The sequence below is a fragment of the Centroberyx affinis genome, unplaced genomic scaffold (genome assembly GCF_046629955.1).
Source record: "Centroberyx affinis isolate AG114_WGS23_722 - 3 ecotype Tasmania unplaced genomic scaffold, CSIRO-AGI_Caff_v1 ptg006470l_1, whole genome shotgun sequence".
In the NCBI taxonomy this organism is placed as follows: Eukaryota; Metazoa; Chordata; class Actinopteri; order Beryciformes; family Berycidae; genus Centroberyx; species Centroberyx affinis.
The window spans coordinates 39,290-60,737 of NW_027283279.1; the positions used below are offsets into that span (position 1 = coordinate 39,290).

General features: G+C 41.3%; 4 protein-coding genes and 2 non-coding genes across 8 annotated transcripts; all 6 read right to left on the minus strand.

The window, feature by feature from the left end:
* Positions 1-789: 789 nt before the first annotated feature.
* ptges3b (prostaglandin E synthase 3b (cytosolic)) lies at positions 790-5,607 on the minus strand. The gene is made up of 8 exons (XM_071512721.1): positions 5,456-5,607; positions 3,705-3,818; positions 3,509-3,578; positions 3,262-3,360; positions 2,969-3,058; positions 2,370-2,426; positions 2,144-2,171; positions 790-1,962 (listed from the first exon to the last, which is right to left on the minus strand). Coding segments are annotated over exons 1-8 (480 nt in total). The 5' UTR covers positions 5,458-5,607; the 3' UTR covers positions 790-1,942.
* A 535-nt stretch (positions 5,608-6,142) lies between these two features.
* LOC139638650 (nascent polypeptide-associated complex subunit alpha) lies at positions 6,143-15,366 on the minus strand. 3 transcript variants are annotated; one of them, XM_071512712.1, is made up of 9 exons: positions 15,304-15,346; positions 14,540-14,614; positions 11,608-12,405; positions 7,917-8,002; positions 7,448-7,525; positions 7,158-7,304; positions 6,782-6,910; positions 6,521-6,643; positions 6,143-6,265 (listed from the first exon to the last, which is right to left on the minus strand). In XM_071512712.1, the coding sequence occupies exons 2-9, from the start codon at positions 14,607-14,609 to the stop codon at positions 6,251-6,253; spliced, it is 1,446 nt and encodes a 481-aa protein (XP_071368813.1). In that variant the 5' UTR covers positions 14,610-14,614; positions 15,304-15,346; the 3' UTR covers positions 6,143-6,250. The 3 variants fall into 3 exon arrangements, with proteins under 3 accessions (XP_071368813.1, XP_071368815.1, XP_071368814.1); XM_071512714.1 differs by lacking the exon at positions 11,608-12,405 and having other exon boundaries at positions 15,304-15,366; XM_071512713.1 differs by lacking the exons at positions 14,540-14,614; positions 15,304-15,346.
* On the minus strand, positions 6,336-6,409 carry LOC139638670 (small nucleolar RNA SNORD59). Its single transcript, XR_011694774.1, has one exon. It is a non-coding gene; the product is annotated as a small nucleolar RNA SNORD59 (small nucleolar RNA).
* Positions 7,658-7,731, minus strand: LOC139638669 (small nucleolar RNA SNORD59). Its single transcript, XR_011694773.1, has one exon. It is a non-coding gene; the product is annotated as a small nucleolar RNA SNORD59 (small nucleolar RNA).
* LOC139638649 (proteoglycan 4-like) lies at positions 8,009-11,600 on the minus strand. Its single transcript, XM_071512711.1, has one exon. It carries the CDS (start codon positions 10,561-10,563, stop codon positions 8,656-8,658), a length of 1,908 nt encoding a protein of 635 aa, XP_071368812.1. The 5' UTR covers positions 10,564-11,600; the 3' UTR covers positions 8,009-8,655.
* Positions 15,367-16,334: 968 nt separating the features above from the next.
* Positions 16,335-20,919, minus strand: prim1 (DNA primase subunit 1). The gene is made up of 13 exons (XM_071512724.1): positions 20,709-20,919; positions 20,230-20,387; positions 19,922-20,028; positions 19,605-19,678; positions 19,323-19,459; positions 18,872-18,930; positions 18,607-18,718; positions 18,340-18,429; positions 18,084-18,216; positions 17,915-17,984; positions 17,727-17,824; positions 16,780-16,878; positions 16,335-16,669 (listed from the first exon to the last, which is right to left on the minus strand). Exons 1-13 carry the CDS (start codon positions 20,815-20,817, stop codon positions 16,650-16,652), a joined length of 1,266 nt encoding a protein of 421 aa, XP_071368825.1. The 5' UTR covers positions 20,818-20,919; the 3' UTR covers positions 16,335-16,649.
* Between the last annotated feature and the right edge of the window lie 529 nt (positions 20,920-21,448).

Consider the following 21,448-nt stretch of genomic DNA (forward strand, 5'->3'; position numbering starts at 1 on the left):
TTAATACATCATTGATCTTTAATCAATGATAATTATGTTTAAATGTCATTCTTCCACCAAGCAATACAGCCTAGTTCTTCACCACCGTTCTTCTTGACCGAAAATAATAAGATTGGCCCCAGTATGAGTGGTGACTTTTGATTAGTGTAGCCTATAAAGCCTATTAAATATATAAAATTGCCATTTCCAGGTAGGGCTATTTTACAACAGCTTTGACTCCAATAAAAATGGGGACTGGAACTATTAGATTTAGAAAACACGTTTCAACACAGTGTTTTTAGTCTTTAGAAATCAGACTCATCCTCTCCTAGGTGCAAAAAATAATTGCCGAATCTACACTTTTATTTTAATGCGCTTCAGCGTCACTGCAGGAAATAATATTGCGGATTACAGCTAGCTTCTCAGAAATGACAGTAAGGAAATCAGGCCCAAAGAGGAAGTATGCTAATGTTCTTGGCAGGGGAGCCCGGAGGTTTCTGGGTCCTAGCGCCTTATCGACAAAACCAGATTAGGGGCCCAAATTTGCTCCCTAAAACAGCCTTCACCTTTAACCTCTAACTTCCAAGGCCCGTCTCCCCAACAGTTATAATGTACTGAGCCCACCAACATTATTCCTTTCCAAATGATAGGAAAATTATTCCCCAGGAGGAAATACCCACTGTGTTTCCACATTAGGAGAAATCCACACTTTGCTGTATCATAGGTTTGATTGAGAAGATATGACTATAAAATAAAGCATAAAAAATAAAGCCAAATGTAAGAGATAAAAAAAAAAGACATTTAAAATAATGAGTCTTAAACAGTTTATTAGAAAGATGTAGACAATAAAAAAAAGAATTTTCACTGTAATTCAACATTTGAAGTTCTTCAGCCTGTGATAACCAGTCAGGTTGAAATACACAACTATACTCATTGTCTCCCCTTACATTTTATTGACAGTGCAAATATAATTTGGTCATTACACGTTGCCATATCATCCCGACACTCCCTGTCCAACAGGATCAACAAGGGAGGATCTATTCTAGATGAACAAATTGAATGAACCTTGAGGGTAGCAACAAACCAACCGGGTGTTCTGGAGGCCCAACCAAGCTTCAAAGCCTCTTTAATTTGCTGCTAAATGTGTTACCTTACTTCTGCAGTCCCATGAGTGAGGATGTTAGGTGGGTATGGAGAGTGACCACTGTTAAGATACTGAACCGTTATGGAACTTGTTGAAATAATGAATGATCAGGAACGTAAAGAAGTTGATAGCTGAGAAGATGCAGTATAGTATTTCTGCAAGAATTCCAGAATATTCCAATTTTACGAACATAGACATTGAACAGGTAAAGACGTAAAGGGAAACATGTAAGCTGGAAGGCTAAGCTACAGAAACACAGGATGGTTTCCTGGATATCTAATACACGCCACATGGAAGGCTTTAGAGGAACCCAATCAGTAAATGCATCTAATCCTCTGAGGTACACAGCTAGTGTCTTCTTAAATCATAATCTTTAAAGATAAACTACACCGATCAACTAACTTAAAACCACAACATTGGGAATGGGTGGGCTTAAGACAATTCTTTTAAACCACAATTCATTTGCAAACAATTTGTAAATCTCTTAACATGTATTGCTCAGTTGAGGACAACTATACAGCTTTTCCAACAAATAATGTGTGCTTAGTTGTAATAATTAACAGTAAAACAGGATACCCAAAAGGTGCAGTACTGCAAATGGAAGTGGAGATAGCTGCTCTGTACAATACAATGCATATCAACCTTCAGTGGACTGATTGGTAAAGAGTTTTGGAGCTGAGGCTATGGATTTAAATATGGCTACTGACTTATATGTACAGCTTTTTGTCACTGCCTTCAATTTCAAGATATACAGTTTTTTTTTTCATGATTCCTCCTGCCTTCCGTTCTTGCATTTTTTTTTCTAGGTTTTATAGTCTTCTATTCCAAATCAGGCATTTCTGAAAAGAAAGTGACAAACAGGAGAAACATTAAGACCATGAGCAGAACAAGTGCACTTTATGCAGAAATATAGGAACACATTATATTCAACAATATCTCAAACGGTAGCATTCATACACAAGCGGTTTATCATAATTACTATTGCTGCAAGACTTTCTATATGTTCTGGGAAACACTTACTCTCATCATCACTATCTGCAGACTCGTCCTGAAAAACAGACAAAAGGAAGCATATGGTTGAACAATGTTAGACCTTGGACAAATCATCCTCTGATCTATTGGTTCAATAAGAATTCACTACAATATAAGATAACAGGCTTAACCTCCTACCGACACTCTGAAAACATGTTTCATGATCAGTTTTCATTAGTGCAAATAACATAACCGAGAAAAAAAAAATCCTTACATCATCAGCACCATCTAGATCAGGTAGGTCATCCTCACCCCCCATGTTGTTCATCATCTGTAATATGAAAACAAAAATGGCCAGAGTCACATCATTTATGTTTCTATAATGGATATTAGGCTATTCATATTTTAAACTTGAATGCTGCCAGTTCAAATGGCCTATCAGAGCACAGAGTAGGACATACTGTATGTGGAAAAACTTGCTAAATTTTACTTTCAAATCGACTCCTTGGGATGTCAGTCTGTCATTTAGACCTACAGACTATCTGCCAAATAAGTTTTTTATGTTCAAGTTATATTTCAAACTTTCTTTTTTTATATTCTTAGCCATCTAGCTACTTGTGAAACCCTTGTTTCACAAGTGTAAAACTTGTGTTTAGCTGTCATTTACATTGTTGAATCAAGAGCTCTGACAATCAATTTGAAAATAAAAAAAAGAATGGGTCTGAACCCAGTGTTTTGGTTTCTGTGGATGGGTCTGTTTGTGACTTGGACTGATGATATGTGAACAGACAGGACACAAATTCAATGCACAAAGGAAAAAGCCCTAAAATATAAATTTGTATGATGTTTGCACTGGCTTTAATTCATGCTTACGTCTGAGAATTGGTCAAAGTTGCCAAGCTCCTCGTCTGAGTCGTCTTCCCAGTCTTTCCAATTGTTGAAGTCAACACTGAGCCAAGTCAACTGTAGATAAAAAAAAAAGAAAAAAAAAAGGTTAAGGCTTATTATGGTTGGTAGGAACGTTTCACCATCCTCATTAGTGAAGTGACATTCTAATGTTATGCTTAATGAAATATGTATTAAACCTTAGATCCATCGTTCACACCAAATTTCTAATAAACACTTCCCTTTACATTTTAATGACAGTGTGTGTGCATGTAACTGACCTTAGCCTTCTCTTTTGTTAGCCTAGGCCATGCCTTCCCTGGCTCTGCTTTTCGTAAACAGCACAACACTGAGCGATCTGTGCGTTTGTGTTTGGATTCCTGTGTTGAAGAGGAAAGAAAGACAGACATTCAACAATATGTGGCTAATTTCCCTCTACACTTCGTACAAGGCAATCTGCAGTACTGCCCAATTTTTCTAAATCAATATCCAACAAAGCTGTGATTCAGTGGAGTCACTGTGACTTACATTTTGATCAATGGCTTCAAAAAGGTCTATTTCATTCTCGTGTTTGACATTGTCAGTTCCTCCAAGACAACTGTGGGGAAAAGAAAAGGAGACTCAATGAACTGTTTGTGAAAAAAACAGAAAGAGCATAAATTAGTCACCAAGACAGACTATAACACTGGAATCTGTTGCAAGAAATAATTTGAGGCAAACTTACCTGAAACCAAACTTTGTTTTATCAAAATTGACCTTAACATCCTTGCTGTCTGCTACACAGAACTCGATGAAAACAGAGTCCCTCCTATCATACCACTTGGCAGTTGCTGGATGCCTGTGAAGAGACAGAAGACATCGACACATAAATAACCTTCTAATATTTGCACAATATCTTGCACTTACAGAACTGAGGCTTTGTTTGTTTGTAAGGTGTGAACGTTTTTTTTTTTTTTTTTTATAAACTTGAGTAGCAAACTTCTTTTTAACCCAATTGCTACAAACTGCAACTCTTGCCGCCTTTAGACCAAGCTTTAAACAATACATTAGGATCTGGTACAAAAACACCACAACCTCAGAAACTCCCATCTGTTTATTTGTACTATGTCACACTGCTTCCAGATCCTAAACCATATTTAACCTCGACTAACACAAGGGAATGCATAGTACAGACCACCTGTACTAAAGGACAGGTGGGCCAGTTTCAGCAACAATAGCTTGCCATCAAAAAGCATGTGTATCAAGTTGCCATGTGGCATCCAATTACTCAAGAGTGCTCCAGTCTCAAGATGGCTCAAGTAAGTTGTCCCACGCAAAAGAACTGTGCATGTAAAAGACTTCACTCTTCAAAATCATGAATTGAGACAAGCCATAAAAACGTGATCATTAGGATGGATAACATTAGGTTTTCTTCAAGTCCTGCATGCATCATGAACATTGTGGTAATCCATCTGACTTGGAATAATGAAGGCCTGGTCGTGATAAAAGTCAAGATCACATCACTATCAAACAATTATTGATGTTCAAATTAATTACTAACTAATTAGAAGGATGAGTTGTGCAGGTAACATTAAAACTTGCGTCAGAGGTACAGAAGATAATCAAGGGGCAGTATGCATGATCACTTAATCATCTTTGATAATAAGCTTATATGATGCAATATATCTACAGGACCTCCAGTATTTCTGGTTATGTTCTATCAATGCATGCTTAACGTTATATCAATGAGAAGTAGACCTCAAGTAGAAAAGCGTGTACTAGTAACTTAACAACCGACTTCCCTGTTTTGATGCGATCTAATATTTATGATTGACAAAAGCAACATTATCAGCAATTGCATGCTGATTGACATTATTCTCCACTTATCATCTATGGCCTTACCACCAAGCCAAATCCTCTTAAAAGTTATCGTGAACCAGCCAGGGCGATGTATGGAAGCTAGCCTTAGATAAAAACTACCAACTCTCCTCACAACTTGGCGAGCAAAGGTTGGGTCGCTAACTAGGATTTGCTTAGTTGAGCTTAGCTGTTAACGGTCCTGGTTGTACTTTGTAACGTTAAATGTATGTCCGCCTTAAGGCAGAAAAACGATGCTAATGTAGTGATAGCTTTCTAGACGAAGAAGCTCAATGAACGCATGGCTAGCCAAAGCTAATAACGTTAGCCATATTACGTTAGTTAAGCCATGCGGTGCACCTGACCCATGCCATGAGCAAAAGCCAGCGATTTCCAACTGATGTTGCAAAACCACGTCTACTAAAATAATTGTGATGCTGTCTAGTATTTACTGTAGCCGATATATAAGGTTCCAGCTAGCTAGCGAGGTAACAGCTTACAATTCACTGAGGCAAGGCCGACCTCCCGCCTTTGCCAAAGCATGTTGTTGGAAGGCTACCGTTAGCTAGCTACTCAGGTTGAGCTAGTGCTATCGCGCTTTCTCTGCTGCACCCGTGTGCCATTTTCTCCATAACTTACATGTCTCCGTACAATTGATCTTCCTCTTCAGATATAACAGACTTCTGACAACAATGCGATGGTATCAAAATTAAGAATGTCCACACAATCAATGCAGCGGCTCCAGACTCTGGACTGGACTCCGGATCTTCTTGCGTATCACTTGATGAGAATGACGTTACTGACGCAGTTAGCGCGCACTGGACGTTTCTAGAGCTTTCAGCCACAGCTGCCGGTGATGTGAAAGAGGAAGCATGTTCCCATGTCTCCACTGGGTTCATTAAAATAACCTCCTCCCTGACCCCGCAGGTAGGTCATTTGCCTTTTGAATCCTGACTGCAACTGGTTATCACTAAATATATTGATATCCATACACCTCTACCAAGAAATAAGTACGTTTATGGTCAAGTTTAGCCGACAGTTAAGTTTAACTATGTAAAATACAGGCAATTGCAAGTAGACGAACTGATATTGGAATAGACCTGTCATCCACTCATCAAAATCAAGTACTAATTTTAAAATTATTTGATTGCAGGCCCCATGACAAATTTTAAGCTATTTCTCATAGATTTTACAAATCATGTCCAGCCAGCAACCAGAGGGCCAGAGGGCAAGGGCGAGGGCCAGGGCCCCCCCGCCCCCCAAACACCCACCCACACACACATCAACCAAGTATATAAAAAGGTAAAAAAAACAACAGAGACAAAATTTCATTTTTTCAAGCCACAACTTTATTTCCATCTTGGGTATAAATTGTATAAACGAGCGTAGATTAAATCAGCAACCTTTCTTGACCCCTTTGCCGCCAGTGTCCCATTACATCGTCAACTCCTGCAAAGAGACAAAAAAGGCACGTTACCATGTGTGTAAATAAGCCTCTTCATGGTTAAATGAGTTCCTCTCTTCTCAGGACAGAAATTGTGGCTTCAGTAATCTCAGAAGAACGAAAGTCACTGTATCAATCATCACCAAAGAGTTTTGACAACAATTATCCACAGAAATTTGACCAAACCCAAATAATAAACCCAATGAATAAAGACTCCATGTCATTTTGTTAACCATTAGAAAAAGGTTTTGAAATCTTACCATAATAGCATTGACAATGTCGTTGTTGTTGTTCTTCAGGGCGCGTACAGCCTTCGCCCGCGACACGTTGGCTTGTGACATGACGAGTTCGATGTCCTTCACCTCAACCCCGGTCTCATCAACCTAGATATAAAAAATAAATAAATAAAAAGGTAGCAATTCGCAATACATTAGAGAAAAAATTAAGTGATCATTTTTATATAAGCTCAGTGTGCATATTAGTTTGTATCCATTTTCACTTAACAGAAGAGACCATCTTACCTCTTCCTCTTCGCTCTCCTCCTGTACTGTTGGCGTCTGTGTGTTTTCCTGGATGTTTGAAACGGCTTCTCCCTGTACCTTGAACTTTTCTGCGGCAGCCAGCTGGGCTTGCTGTGAAAGATCCTCGATCTAAGGTGTAAAGAAGGAGAACGCAGAGATATCAGTACCACATCCTTTGGCAAGAACACTTCAACTCCTTGGCTGAAGGATATTGTGTGCCATCTTGAATAGGCTGCGGTTGATCACCTGAATCTCTCAATGGCTTTTTTGTGCTCCTTATAAAAACCCAAGGCCAGACAAGACAGAGTTATTTGACAGCTAGATGGGACTAAAAATCTTCACAACAAGCTGGATAATATCCCAGCTGGTTACTTACCTTAGCCTCACCGAAGACAATGTAGGTGTCTGATGCAGGGCTTTTGTAGACGTCTGGCTTGGTAATGACAAACAAGATGTTCTTGGACTTGCGAATGGTGACTCTGGTGACTCCTGTTACCTGCCTGAGACCAAGCTTTGACATTGCCTGCAGAAAAAGAAACCTTGATTATATTTTTCATATGTGGCTAATTCTCACCATCTCTAACCTTAATTACAAGCATGACAGCAGCAAAGCAACAATTCGCATAGTAATACAATATTATTGTAGATAAGCTAAAAGACTGTTACCTTTCGTGCCTTCTTTTCACTACGGCTCTGTTTGGCTTTGCTAACAGGTTCCTCGTCTATTTCGGCAGCAGCTGCAAGCTGTAGGAGATGGTATAATATTCATCCACATTTTATACAGACAGTAAAATATAGACCCTGGAATTATTCTAATTGGAATATGACCGCTAACATTAACAGTAAGTGAATGCAAATTACACTATCGATAGTTTCTCTTCTCAGGACAGAAAGGTTGGCTTCAGTAGACTCAGAAGAACGAAAGTCACTGTATCAATCATCATTGAAGAGTCAAAGACCAACAACAACAGCTCAAAAGGTTTTTGACATGAGCAAGTAGATGTTGAACTGATCTTGTCTATCGAGGCTCAAGTCTGTACAAGTGAACTCAATACTCCAGACCAGACAACCAGGGCAATTCAAACTGTGCCAATCATGCCCGTTCTGGAAATGGTAACCAGAATTCATCTCTCACCTGTGCCTGCTGTGTCTGTGTCTGTGCAGAGTCCTGTTCTTCCAGCTCGGGTACAGACTCATCACTGTCTGACTCAGTGCCAGATCCTGAAACCACCCATAAAAAAAAAACAATTCAGTCACAACATACCAGCCACGCTATTCATGTGTTCCTTACACTCGCAAATTGTTCTCAAATAACCTGTATCAAACCTGGGGAATGAAAATAGATCACCAAGTGACCAAAATGTGTTTTGTATGTGAAATGCTAAGACATCTGCTTCCTAAAATCTGGAGAACCAAGAGAAAATGTGGATGTAGGTTAACAGGAATCTGCAATAGCCATTACATAGACTGAAAAAGTCTTCACTGTATGTAATTAAAACATCCATTTGAACTCAAATACACAATACTGTGCATCAAGACAATGTAACACCCCGTCCTATCAATACCACTGACCTTTTAGCAGATTGTGACAGTACAAATTATATACCAGTGACTAAATGAAAAGAAGTTATTTGAACAAAACAAGAAAGAAGACAACATATGACAATACAAATCACAACAACAAATTTTGACTGATGGGAAATGACAATGGAGCAGATTTGTTTCCATCCCAAATCGAAATCTGAACAGGATGCGAGCACTGACTTCAACAATTGTGTAACATCTTTGAAACAGGCCAGTATGAAGTTACTTTTGAAGCAAAGCTAATACAGACTTTGACATTGCCTTTTTAAGAGAACAGTATATCTAAGCACCTAGACAGTTGCCAGAACATACTGACAATTGGGAAAAACACAGATGGGACAGACAGGAGAGAAAGGAAAAATACCCTTGTCGTTCTTGATCACAGGCTCCACCTTGGCTGGGGTTTTAGCAGGTGTAGGGGAAGGTTTGGGTGTTGAGACAGGTTCAGATGGGGTTGGACTGATTACCTCTACCTCAGGGACAGGTTTTGCAACTGCCTCAGCAAATGTGAGTTTACGGGGAGCTGGGGCAGGAACAGCAGGCTCAACAGGAGTGGGCTTGAAGGGAGCAGATGTGGGCTCAGCTGCTGGTTTGGCAACTGGAGTAGCAGCCGGCTTGGCAGCTTCAACAGGCATGGGCTTGGCCTCAGCAGGCATGGGCTTGGCCTCAGCAGCTGGCTTGGCAGCCTCAACAGGCACAGGCTTGGCAGCCTCAACGGGTGCAGGCTTGGCAGCCTCAACGGGTGCAGGCTTGGCCTCAGCAGCTGGCTTGGCAGCCTCAACGGGTGCAGGCTTGGCCTCAACAGCTGGCTTGGCAGCCTCAACGGGTGCAGGCTTGGCCTCAGCAGCTGGCTTGGCAGCCTCAACGGGCGCAGGCTTGGCCTCAGCAGCCGGCTTGGCAGCCTCAACGGGCACAGGCTTGGCAGCCTCAATGAGAACAGGTTTGACCTCAGTGTCTGCCTTTGCAGGAGCAGATTTAAGTTCAGCAGCTTGCTTGGTAACCTTGACAGTGACAGGTTTGGCCTCAGCAACTGGTTTAGCAGCCTCAACGGGAGATGGTTTTGCCTGAACAGCCTCAACGGGAGCAGGTTTGGCCTGAGCAGCTGGTTTAGCAGCAGGTTTGGCCTGGGCAGCTGGTTTAGCAGCATCAACGGCAGCTGTTTTGGCAACCTCAACAGGCACAGACTTAGGCTCAGTAACTGGCTTGGTAGCCTCTGCTGGTGCAGGCTTGGGCTTGGCAACCTCTACGGGTGCAACCTTTGCAACCTCAACAGGCACAGACTTAGGCTCAGTAACTGGCTTGGTAGCCTCTGCTGGTGCAGGCTTGGGCTTGGCAACCTCTACGGGTGCAACCTTTGCAACCTCAACAGGTGCAGGCTTTGGTTCGGCAGCTAGCTTGGCAACCTCTACATGGGCAGGTTTAGGGGCAGCCTGTGCAGGCTTAGCAATATTCTCAACAACTTTAGTGGTGGCTGGAGCAGGCCCTGCAGCAGACATTGTGTCAATAGTAGGTTTAGGAGGAGCTGGGCCAGGTTTTGCACCCTCTTTCTGAACAGGGGGTACAAAAACCGGCATCTTGACTGGCTTCTCAGGTGGGATCAGTGGAGGAAGATCATCATTGTCTACGACTGCAATAACAGGGGCAGCTTTTGGTGAAGCTGCTTTAACTTCAACTGATTTGGGAGGGCTGGAAGAAAGAGCATCTGAAAATGAAACTGGAGCTGGTGCAGCAGGCTTTGAGGTAACTTTAAAAGCAGCAGGAGCTGCAACAGGCTTCATAGCAGAGGGTGAGGGTTCTTTTGGCTCAACTGGGGCAGGTTTAGCCTCAACTACACATGGGTCTGGCTTAGGTCCTACTGGTTTTTCATCTGCTGAGGTGGCCTTGCATTCTACAGGAGCAGGAGCAGGCACAAACACCTCTCCTTTCTTAGGTTTTCCTTGTTTGCCAGCCTTGACAACTTTTGGGGTGGAGCGATTGCCATGACTGGCGGCAGAAGAGCCTCCAGGTGAGGAGGCTAGGGGAGATGCGAGGGGGGAGAGTGGGGTAGATGAGGGAGTAGATTTTGGGGAGGTGGGAGAGGAGGAAGAGGCAGACATTGAGGACCGTTTTCTTCTGCCAGGGACAGCCTTTGGGGCGGAGGACCCTGGCCCACTCTTGGCATCTTTGCCTTTGGGCTTAGCAGGGCCAGAAGCAGCCATTGGTTGTTGGGAGGAAGCTGGGGCAGGAGGTGTAGCTAAATAAAAAAAATTTGTTCTTTAAATTTTTTTTGATGGAGAGTGAAAGCCTTACTCATGCGGGTTAGATGATCACAAAGAGGCAAATATCCTTCACAAGGTTAGGAAAAGAACACTCCAGGCTATCTTTGGAACTTGATGCAAAACACCACTCAAAATGCACACTACATACTACTTTCTTACACACAGAAAAACACTTCCATATCTTGTGAGGATGCAAAAAAAAAAGTAATTACAAAGCATACCACTAGAATAATTTTTGTGATAATGGCAAATCCCAGGGCTATGCTAAACTTGCTTATATGGGAAGTGCATACCAATGTTTTTTCCAGATATAATTACTATCTTTGAAGACTAATTTTACTGTTACAAATGTTAGGGAATTTGATGTAGGCTAAACAATTGTTGTGTAATTCAATCTTGACTCAGTCAAATAAATAAACAGTTAATAGTGGATAAATGTCAGGTATTTGGCCACAAGGAAATTTTTAGCTGCATTTTATTTGATGGGGTGTTTTTGCTCTACAAAGATGAAATTAGCCAAGAGAAGAAAGCAACACAAAAGCACAGGACTGTTCTGTTCGGCTAAACAAGAAGGTTTTAGGTGGGTTATGCTGTAATCGACTGGCCTGCTTCAAGGAGAAAAAATGACAGATTGACGCCTGGCCACAAGGCCATAAAAAAAGGAGCTATTGAATCCTATGCCAGCAAATGCAAAGTATTACAACTAAGTAAAATAGATTATTTTTTATTTGCTATTAAAAGAAGATTTGTTATTTTCAATTTTTGCTGAGATTGTCTTTTGCCATTGGTCATTGTCCAATTCAAATGGATCAACTATGGGTAGCGTATAACTTGCTCACGTTGTGAAATATCAGTGTGACTATGTATAAAAAGCGCCAACTTTGACAATTCAATTACGCAGAAAAAATAAGGATTACAATAAAAAAAAGATCTGAAGGAAGAGAGAGGGGTGGTAGCTCCAGCTTTTCACACAAGATAACCCACCTGACAAGTGCCGGGTGGAAAGGGACGGACCTGCACAATTAGAGGTCACCTTTGACTGGATGGCTTTAGAGATGACAATGACAGGTTCTTTCTCATCAAGATTTTGAGTGGCCACATCAACGTTCACATCTCCAGGCAATGTTTCAGGTTCTTCAAGAGCTGTGTCCGGGCAAGTATTCTTCAGGTCTTCAACTGCAGGCTCTGGCACACCACTTGTCTTCCCATCTACACTGTCTGCACTCAGCTCTTCAGAAGCAGGCACTGGTTTTGGATCATCAGGAATCTCTTCGGCCATTACTCCTGGTTCTTCCTCAACGGACTTTGCACAACCTTCAACAGCAATTTTTTCAAGCGCTTGGCTGGCAGATTCTTCAGCAGCAATACCCGACTCCTGACTCTCAACTAACTCTTCAGTGGGAGCTTCAATGGGAGCTTCTTGTTCATGCGTGCATGTTCCTCCTGTGGCAGAAACAGGAGCCTCAGCAGGGGTCACAGATTCTTCAGTCACTGGCAATTCAGCAGCAGTCACTGCTGGGTCGGCAGTGGTCACTTGCAGTGAGACAGGTGTTTCCTCCACACTGCATTCTTCAGTTTGCTTCGTGATCTCTTGAGTTGCAGCTACACCATTAAGTTGATCACCAGCAACCTCGGTATTGGCTTCTTCAGGTGGTGGTTGGGAGCCTGTCTCTTGAGGAGCAACAGAGGCTTCTGGAAGCACAGGAGTCTCCAGTGGGGATTCCTTGTTCGCTATAGGAACAGCCATCTCAGGAGGAGCAGAAGAATTCAACACCCTTGCAGCTAATGGAGGAAGAGCAAGAGGAGCAACGGGGGGGGAGGGCAGTCATAGCAGAAGTGAGAGGAGCCATTTTGCTTGCGCACCGCAAAATTGCAAGTAAAGAGCTTAATAAATATACACTTACAGTGAATATAGGGATTGTGCTCAACACGTTGACAGAACCAATGTGTTTGTGAGGGATTTCAGGGATGCAGAATCAGCTCTCCATTTACCAGTGTAAAAAAGGGGTGTTGTGTGCACTCAAAAAGAATATGTGCCCATGTCCCAAACACCATGCAGTGTCCAAACGTGAGATGAACGCTGGAAGACGTCCCTTAGTCCCAAAATGTACAATAGCCTATGCAAGAAAATAAAACTTTAAGTACATTTACAGACCAAGGCAAACTAGAGCAAATAAAGCTCAAAAGAGATTTTTTTTTTTTATTTTATTTTTTTTTTTTACATATACTGCACTACTTTTACTGCAAAATTCTCCATGGCTGGTTTGACATCTAATGTGTACATTTTTGTACTGCTTCATCATATCTAAAGACACTATTACTTTACTCCGAAATAGCAACAAATCATATTCCCATTTGAAAAGTGATTTATTCATAGATAACAGCATTCAATCTCACTTTGTTCAAGCCCATGCCAACCCAAACATATCCCAACTGAATGATGACCCAAGAGTTAATTAGAACCCTGTTAATTAGAGCACTGTCAAGTATTGACCGCTGTCTGGGGTTGAAACTGCATACTGGTGAAAATGAAGCACACAAACTTGACATGTTACTGTAATATGTAAACTATGATGGGGAATTCTGACATGTTAATATGATTGTTTTGAAGAAAAAATTGATTTTAACCCAATGTACTCTTCACTCATTCTAAGTTTAAATCCACAACTCACAAAGTTTTTAGGTCGAAAGAGCAGAGCACAATCTATTACGGATTATGAAGATAACTTTTAAAGATGTGTTTTTTTTATTGGTTTGTTTCATTCCTCCAGAATCAATATTCCTTGGTAAGTGAATATTCCATGATTGAGAAAATGACTTATGGATGAGAAAATGAAGTAACTAATCCCAGCAAAAGCCTTTGAGTTAGTCTACCAGTGCTCAACACAATCACAAAATAAAAAGAAATTTTGTTTACAGCAATGGCCAAAAAGCAATATGTAGTAACAGTTTGTGTCAATATGGTGTACTAAGGACATAAGGCTGCAATAAAATATTTGAAGGCCAAGTTAAAATAAATTACATAACACCAAATCTGTGCCATCAGTAATGAGGTTAATTCCAAGTTTCATGGCATTTTCTGCACACCAAGAATACATCATTAATTACCATGCATTACGTGCTAAACCCAGTTGTCAGTGCAAGTCACCACAGGCCATTGTGAGTTTGTGTAATAGGGGTATAAGGGGTCCTGGATTACCCTTCAAGTGAAGCAATATGCACCACAGAAAATTGTCAGGTAAACATCAAATTCTGATGATGTGAATTCCATTCTTTTAAAGCAAATTTGACTTAGGAGTCATTTCAGTCCATCCAAGAAGCACATGCATCAGCGTTTTAACTGTTTTGATGGCAACTTTTATGCCACACACTGAATGGCTTGCTAATACAATAACTACAGTGAAAAACAATGGTTTTCAGTCCCACTGAAATGCAGCAGCAAACAAGAGAATTCTGCTGCCAATATCTCAATGAGCAAAATATTGGTGCAAGTGCTTTTTGGATAGACAGAGAGGGCTCAGTCCAGTGGCCAGTCAACTTTTCCAACAAAAACTTGAGACCACACTTCCAGTGGCCAGCCCTTAAAAGTGCTGAGATTGTGGTTAAGAATAGCTGTCTAAACAGTAGGTCCTCTGAAGAAAGAGTCCCATGCAAGTGTCCCAACAGATGTCTAGTGACAGCCTCAAGAACTATCACCTGTTAGATCAACTCAGTGTCTAGCTAGTTGACAGTCAACTCCCTGAAACAAAACACTATCTAGTATCGACCCTCCACTCAATAAAAGGTGGGAGGCAGACTTAAATTACTGGCCATGAACAGTTACTGGGTGAACAATCAACAAGTATTTGAGTTCCAGGACCCCGTTTGCACTTCTGTTTAATATAAAGCATGCGAGTTATGTTAAGCTTGTACGAACCAGTCTCTACTTGAGGCTGCTGCATCTCCTGCTCGGTGACTGGGACCGTTTCTGTGGCTTCGCCAGGCATGGTTGCTGATAAGAAAATTAAGAAGAAGCAATTTATGGCTCAGGCCAAGTGAAAACATTCTCTCATGATGCAAAACAACATTACTTAAGTACTAAGTGTCGTCTTACTGCTCATGTTTACTCGAGTCAGTTGCTTTGATACATAACAGATCGCTAACGTTAGCACTGCATTAGCCAATTCTCGCACTTATAGTTGTCATAACCGGTTGCACAGGCTAACCCTGCGGCCAGAGCCCATGCTTTAGCTGCTGAGCTCAGTCTCTACCAATGGAAACCAAGCTAACTTAATGTGTCAGTCTGAGCAGGGGGAGCTAGCTACATAACACACCCAGGCAAGTCACTAACTCTCCCATGGCTTTCCCAGCAGTTTTAACTCATAGTGTTTAAAGTACCTAGCTAGTTGTCACACCAATCGACTAATCACCACTGTCACATATTAAACTGCGGCCTTGACAAGCTGGTCAGCTCGCCAGCAACGAAAGCTGCCTGGCTAGTGAACTGGTAGTCATGTTCCCCCATTTTGAGCCAGTAATCGGCGATACAACGGCATATATGTTTCTAAATAGAGGACGGGGGAGACAAATAGTTGTATCAGGGTGAATGCCGTATTCTACTTAAACACATTAAAGATTTACCACACACGAGAACGTGTGTAAATGGTGAGATGAAGTTAGATTGTCAGCAGAGACACTTACCGACTCAGGATGCTATATCCAAGATGGCTGTAAAAGAGAATTTGTGACCCCTGTCTCGCGGTGATATCCGGTTTAAGACGCTGCTGTCTTCTTCCGGGTCAGTTTACTTGGCTTCTATTTTTTTTTTTTTTTGACAGTCAATGGTCTTCTCTGTACCGATTCTATTCTAATCTATTCTCCAGTCTATCCTCTGCACCTTTGGTTTTATCACAATCTGTGGTTTTCTATATAAATCTAAAGTATATCTTCTGTAAATGTATTTACTGTTACTGAAAATAAAATTAATTCATAAAATTGAGTTGAATGTTGATGCGTTGAAGATGTGTCACAAAAAAAAAACATTTAAAAAGATGTGATGTTACCCCCAGTGATAGAAAATTGCTGCCACAACTGGAAAAACATAAGATGAAAATCAATTTATCACTAATGTAAAACAAATATTGGAGAATTACAGTTACAGAACTGTTCTGTCATAAGTATCTGAAAAAGAGACACTTTGAAACAGCTGTGAGTTCACACGTTTTTTTCCATTGTGGAAAAAGTAGGCTTTTTTAAATTAAGTAGAAACACACTGGTGGAATAGGGGGCCTTCATTCAAAATTTTACATCAGTAAAAGTATTGAGAGCAAGAGTTGTGCCTCTTCAGTGTTTTCTAGATTTTGTATTTTTGGCTGCACCTGCTCACAGCTGGTTGAAGCGCTGTCCTTCCCTCTCTACAATAGTAAAAGTATCCAGTATTTAATATTTACTAGTATCATAGATGTTTAATATAGAGTGCTAGAAGGCTTTCAGTCATGCTTTACTTAACCTCGGAAGTTTAACCATTGGTTGTCAGTGGTCATTTATATACTCTGACTGATTCCTCTTACAGATTACTGGTTTGAGTTAAAATAAATAAATAAAATAAAAAACATTTGCATTGATTATATTGTGTATGCCAAACACCTTCCTAAAGGTAACCAGGATACAAGGTTTTGAAAAAGAGTAGGAATATCTTATTTATTTTCACAAATTGATTAATAAAAGACTGTACAATAGGAAAATATAACGCACAATGAGACAAACAATATAAAATTGGCATGTAGTACAAAATTGTAGAAAAAGAGGATCAACTTTCTTTTAATTTTGTGTAAGATTGGATGATCATTGGGGGTGTAACAGTATAACAAAAACAATGAAATTATTATTATTATTATTATCTCCATTACAAAAAACATTGCAACATCACCACCACAACACAAAGCTCAATAAAAGGAACATTGTTTGCATGATCTTTGTCATAAGTAATATGCAACTATGAACAGTGCGCCTTCAGAAGTGTATCACATTCTGATCATTGAGCCAGTTCAGAAGTCCTTCTGAAGATCTACAGAAAAAAAAAATATCAAAAAGGGAATAGTTAAATAAATAAACAAATGCTCAAAACACTGCTCACTCTTTCCTCATTTCAACATGTCACTTCTCACTAAAACTTACCACTCTTTTTAAGAAGCTCTCCTTTCCATGAGCGAGCCATTCCATCCAGAAACTGGTCCAAGTATTTCACATACTTTGCCAGGCTCGTTCGTTTGTAGTCTGTGAAGAAAAGTAAGCACAGTGAGCCGACCCATTTCGTTGGCCAATTTAACTAGGAAAATGTACAATGAACTCAATGTATTCTTTTTTAGGACAGCTCATTAAAAGGAAAGTAAAAGGAAGATTCTGAAGCCCTCGACACACTAGAGCAGTGGTTCTCAGCGTGGGGTCCGGGTACCACCAGTGGTCCTTGAGAGGGTTCCAGGGGGTCCCCAGCAAATTGATAAATTGTTGAACTTCACCATTATTTCATTTACAAGAAGTTAACACAGTTAGAAAATGTAGAAGAATGCCTGTTTTGATCATAGTTTCACTGTTATCTCTCTACCTACAATACAGATAGTCATGGAATTCTGGACAAAAACATATCTAACAATAAAAATATTCTCATATTTGCGTCTGAGAGACAAAGTCTCATCATATGGGGGTCCATGGCCCTAATGTGGACTAAATTAGGGGTCCTTGATATGAAAAAGTTTGAGAATCACTGCACTAGAGGATTATCAGGCTGAGTGGGAGTTGAACCCTGAATCTGAGGCTTGGTCAGGACAGATGCTCTGCACATATTGTCTGGTAGTGTTGAGGGGTTTACAGATACAATCTTAGCCGCACCGATCGACTCACAGACTGATCTGAGCAGCACAGATCATATTAAACATGTTTAATATTTATGAACCAAAATCTGGACAGGTTAAGTATATGGGGATCACAGATACAACCCAAGAGCAAAGACAGCCAACAGCCAATGAAGGAGCCCAGTTTACAGTGAGGTGAGGTAAAATCCACCATTATGTGTGTGATGCAATGCGTTTCAAAATCGGTTAGGACCTTGAAAGTCTTCCCTCTACCTCTAATCTTTCGTCTCTCATTTTCTTTATCCTTGGTGGCATCCTCCTCTTCTTCCTCTTCGCCTGTCCTGGGCCGATCCAGCTCCTCGCAGATCAGACTAAAGAAAGTTACAATATCAGCTCTGGTGAGTATTGAATGTAGTTATGTTCCGCAACAGAGCATCATGAGACACTGAAGTATCACTTACCTGATTGTGGGCACATCAAAAGGATCAAATTTATCCAATTCTTTTAGGTCAATGGGAACGGAAATGCGCCCTGGCCAGAGGAAAGAGAGAGACGTAACAGTGAGACACTCAGCCTTCTGTTAGTGGAATATCGGTCATGCCATCTTCATTACATGAGATCTATCCCCACCTGTTTTGGGATGGACACTGAAGGGGCTCTTCAGCAAATGGTTCACCCCTTTGCTGACATTCACATCGAGCCGAGGGTAGCAGTACTGCAACATGATCTCCTTCTCAAAGTACTGGCCCTTCTTGACAGTACCCTGGAGGAGGGAAGATGTATCGCTGCCATTAATTACGTTTAACCTAAACCCTCTTGCTATGAGTAAACAACAAATCAAGAGGCTAAACCGTTGTCATTATGTGATGCAGGCATGATTACCGACCCGTTTGTTATTGGCTAGGGTCATGAGCCTTCCCCAGCGCTTCTCTGGGTTCTTCTCAGTCTGGAAGTACTGCAGCAGATCCTTTCTAACATGTAAGAGCTGAGTTAAGGTCAAGTCCAGTCAATTTCATAAATATTTCTGTGGTCTGTGACAAATCATTTTCTAAACAAAAAGGAAAAGCTGTGTCCATATTGCAATGATAATATTCAGAAAAAATCTATTGTGTGTGTGTGTTCTTCAGAAAAAAGTAGCGTATTAAAAAAGGATATCTTCAGGCACAAGTGCCAGCACTTTGTCTAGAGATTCCTTGTTGCCCAATATGTCTTGTTCCTGTAGTGCGTACTGGGAAAAGTAGCTCTCCACCACTGCCAGAGATGCTCTGTTGGGATTACAGGTAAATAAAAAAAAACACAATATGAGACAAGGCATAGGTGCCGCAACTAATCTTGATGACAGTAATTGCAATCTAAGAACATGCATAGTTACAACATTTTGAAGTTGGCCTGTAAGGAGAGAATCATGTGATTCTTACCTGATGAAAGGATGAATTGGATCTGTCAGCACTACTTTCCTCACAGTCTCTTCTCCACCCTATAAAACAGCAAGTGGAATGTCACATCACAAAAAATAACTCATTGACTTTCTCATGGCTCCTAAGGATATGTCCAAGTCATTAACTATTTAATAATGTGCCTGAGAGCTTCAAAATCATTTTCAAATTTGGATGTTGATGACGCTGTGCTCAGGCCTAATAATGCCTGCAGACTGATAAATTCAACTATTCAGTCATAGCAGCAGCTACATTTGACTACAATAAACTGGAGTTGTGTAGTGTGCATCAACACCGGTTACCCTGTTCCTCATTGAGACATGAAGATCACAGTTCTGCTCTAAACAAGCGTGCTAGTGCTTTTTCTGAGTTTGGGCGGCACGCATTATTGGAGTGGCATAGAGCAATAGTAAATATACATCTCTGCTGTTACCTTCACCAGGCTGAGGTATTCTGCCACTGCAGAGCGTGCTGCTACAGAGAGCTTCCTGGCAGCCTCGTCACACACCCAGCAATGCACTCCTCTCCTGCCAGAGTAAACCCACAGCAGGTGCCGGAAACCAAAGTCCTCTGGAATAGCACACAAGTTATAAAATGTTTCACTCTCATTACACAAGTCTTGCCAAATCACCATTCTGCAAAACTTAAATTAATGAAAAGAAGAGAGAAGACAAGTTCATGCCTGGCACTAAAATCAAAAATCTGACAAACACACCTCGAAGAGCTCTATCCAGGATACGGATAGCAATGGTCATCAGGGTCCAGCACTTGGAACAAATATCTGCAGCACTGAAAGTAGATTGTATATCATTACTCTTATCTGTTTTATAACTGTAATGCACTGAATATGAGGCCCTGTTGTCCCTGCACTGTCTGTCAGTGTGTGCTGATGTGTATGTGTATGAGTAATACTGTATGTTTGTTGTCAACATGTACTTACTCTGTTTATAACAATGTAGCTGTGTAACAAGAGTGGATGAACATGTATTTTTTAAGTAACGATCAACGAAATTAACCATATAATCCAGTTACCTGCAGCAGCTTCTGACATCGTCATAGTCTGTCATATCAATATCAAACACTAGCTCCTTCTCCAGGGCCTGGAAGGTCCCAGACTTGACAGTGTTGTGTTGATTGGGCTGTGGGTGACAAACAACAACAACATGAGCATATTCTCTGCTCTTCACCTCATATACATGGGGGGGGGGGGGGGTCTGACAGGAGAGACAGAAAGGAATCATCTCCATGTGCCTATTGAGTCTGGATGTTTTGACAGCGAGGTAGAGTAACACACGAAGAAAAAGACGGATGAAAGCCTAGGTATGAGCAAGCAACCGTACCCTGTGACTGTACACCGCTCCGACGTCAACCTTGTAAGGGTTCATCTTCTGCATTTCCTTCTCCAGCTCAGACTGTGTGCTGAAGGACTGGTAGCGGACGTAGATGTCATCTTTCAGAGTGAAGGAGAACTCTCGATTCTGAAAGTAGTTCTTCTGCACTGAAATTGCAAAAGAAAGCATGATTTATTACCCTCTCTCTACTATTGTTGGTTCTTTGGCCCAGTTTGAGGCATAGAATCTACTACTGGATACCACTGGTTGGACTGGTCAGAGTAAACAGCTGTCAGTGCTCAAGGTACACAAGTCAATCATAGTTTGAAATTGCGGGTATTATAGAAAGTGCAGAATGTTATGCATCAACGCTGGTCGCAAATGACATCTCTCCCGTCAGCTAACTTGGTTGATAGCTACCTAAGCTAACGTCTGTCCTTAGTTTGCTAGCTTTCCTGACCTGGCTAACTGTTAACCATGGCACTCACCTCCTCCATAGTTAAGCCAGCGGTAATACTGGGAGAATGGGAAGAGTCGTCGGTAGTACAGCGGCAATAAATCCGGCAGAGAGGCCGGGTCATAATCTGAGGATGACATGTCTACAACAATGTCTCTGACAGTGGTGTAAAATAATGTCGAAATGTTGCCGCCAGCGACTACCCTACTACCACAGGTTGACACTTTGGCGTGTATTTTGCTGTGAGAGCGCGCGCGAAAGTCTGAAAGAGGGGGATACAACCAATAAGACAAGGGTAAGTAAAGTACGTCACCGCAATGAGGAAATTAGTGCATGGAACTAGATATTTATCCAAACTGTTTTTCAGTCAAACGTGAAGGAATCAGACAAAAGAAACACGACTGAATTGAACTTTGCTCTAGATTAGATTAGATCCAATGTCAGGTCAAGTGTTTAGCTGACTTCCTCAAAGCTTGACCATGGACAGAGGATCCCTTAACTGCCTCCTGGGCTTTACTCAGCCTTGTAATCTTCATTCTAGAATGGAAGAAAAGGCGGAAGTAACGCCGTTGAAGAGAGCATCATGGGATGTGTAGTAATGAGTACGTCCCCCAAGGAACCGGTGAATGTGCACTTAGGGGTGCATTTTACCTGCCAGATACTTCAGTTTCGTGCATATACTTCGTTCACAAAGTATTTCCATAAGCAATTAACAATGAAGGATTACTGAGCCGGATTCGGACGGACCTGGGACCTGGGTGCTCTAACTCC

Bases quoted from the DNA above. Each gene is read 5' to 3' on its own strand.
- LOC139638649 (XM_071512711.1), bottom strand. From the start codon at position 10,563: ATGGCTGCTTCTGGCCCTGCTAAGCCCAAAGGCAAAGATGCCAAGAGT.
- LOC139638650 (XM_071512712.1), bottom strand. From the start codon at position 14,609: ATGCCTGGCGAAGCCACAGAAACGGTCCCAGTCACCGAGCAGGAGATG. The intron at 8,003-11,607 runs GTGGGTTATCTT...GGGTGGTTTCAG, and splicing joins TTCCACCCGGCACTTGTCAG to GATCTGGCACTGAGTCAGAC. The intron at 6,644-6,781 runs GTAAGATGGTCT...TTTTATATCTAG, and splicing joins AGGAGAGCGAAGAGGAAGAG to GTTGATGAGACCGGGGTTGA.
- ptges3b (XM_071512721.1), bottom strand. The intron at 3,579-3,704 runs GTAAGTTTGCCT...TTTTCCCCACAG, and splicing joins AAAACAAAGTTTGGTTTCAG to TTGTCTTGGAGGAACTGACA. The intron at 3,059-3,261 runs GTCAGTTACATG...TTTTATCTACAG, and splicing joins TAACAAAAGAGAAGGCTAAG to TTGACTTGGCTCAGTGTTGA.
- prim1 (XM_071512724.1), bottom strand. From the start codon at position 20,817: ATGTCATCCTCAGATTATGACCCGGCCTCTCTGCCGGATTTATTGCCG. The intron at 18,430-18,606 runs ATCCTTTTTTAA...CAGCTCTTACAT, and splicing joins TGGCACTTGTGCCTGAAGAT to GTTAGAAAGGATCTGCTGCA. The intron at 17,985-18,083 runs GTGGGGATAGAT...TCCTCTGGCCAG, and splicing joins CAGTGTCCATCCCAAAACAG to GGCGCATTTCCGTTCCCATT.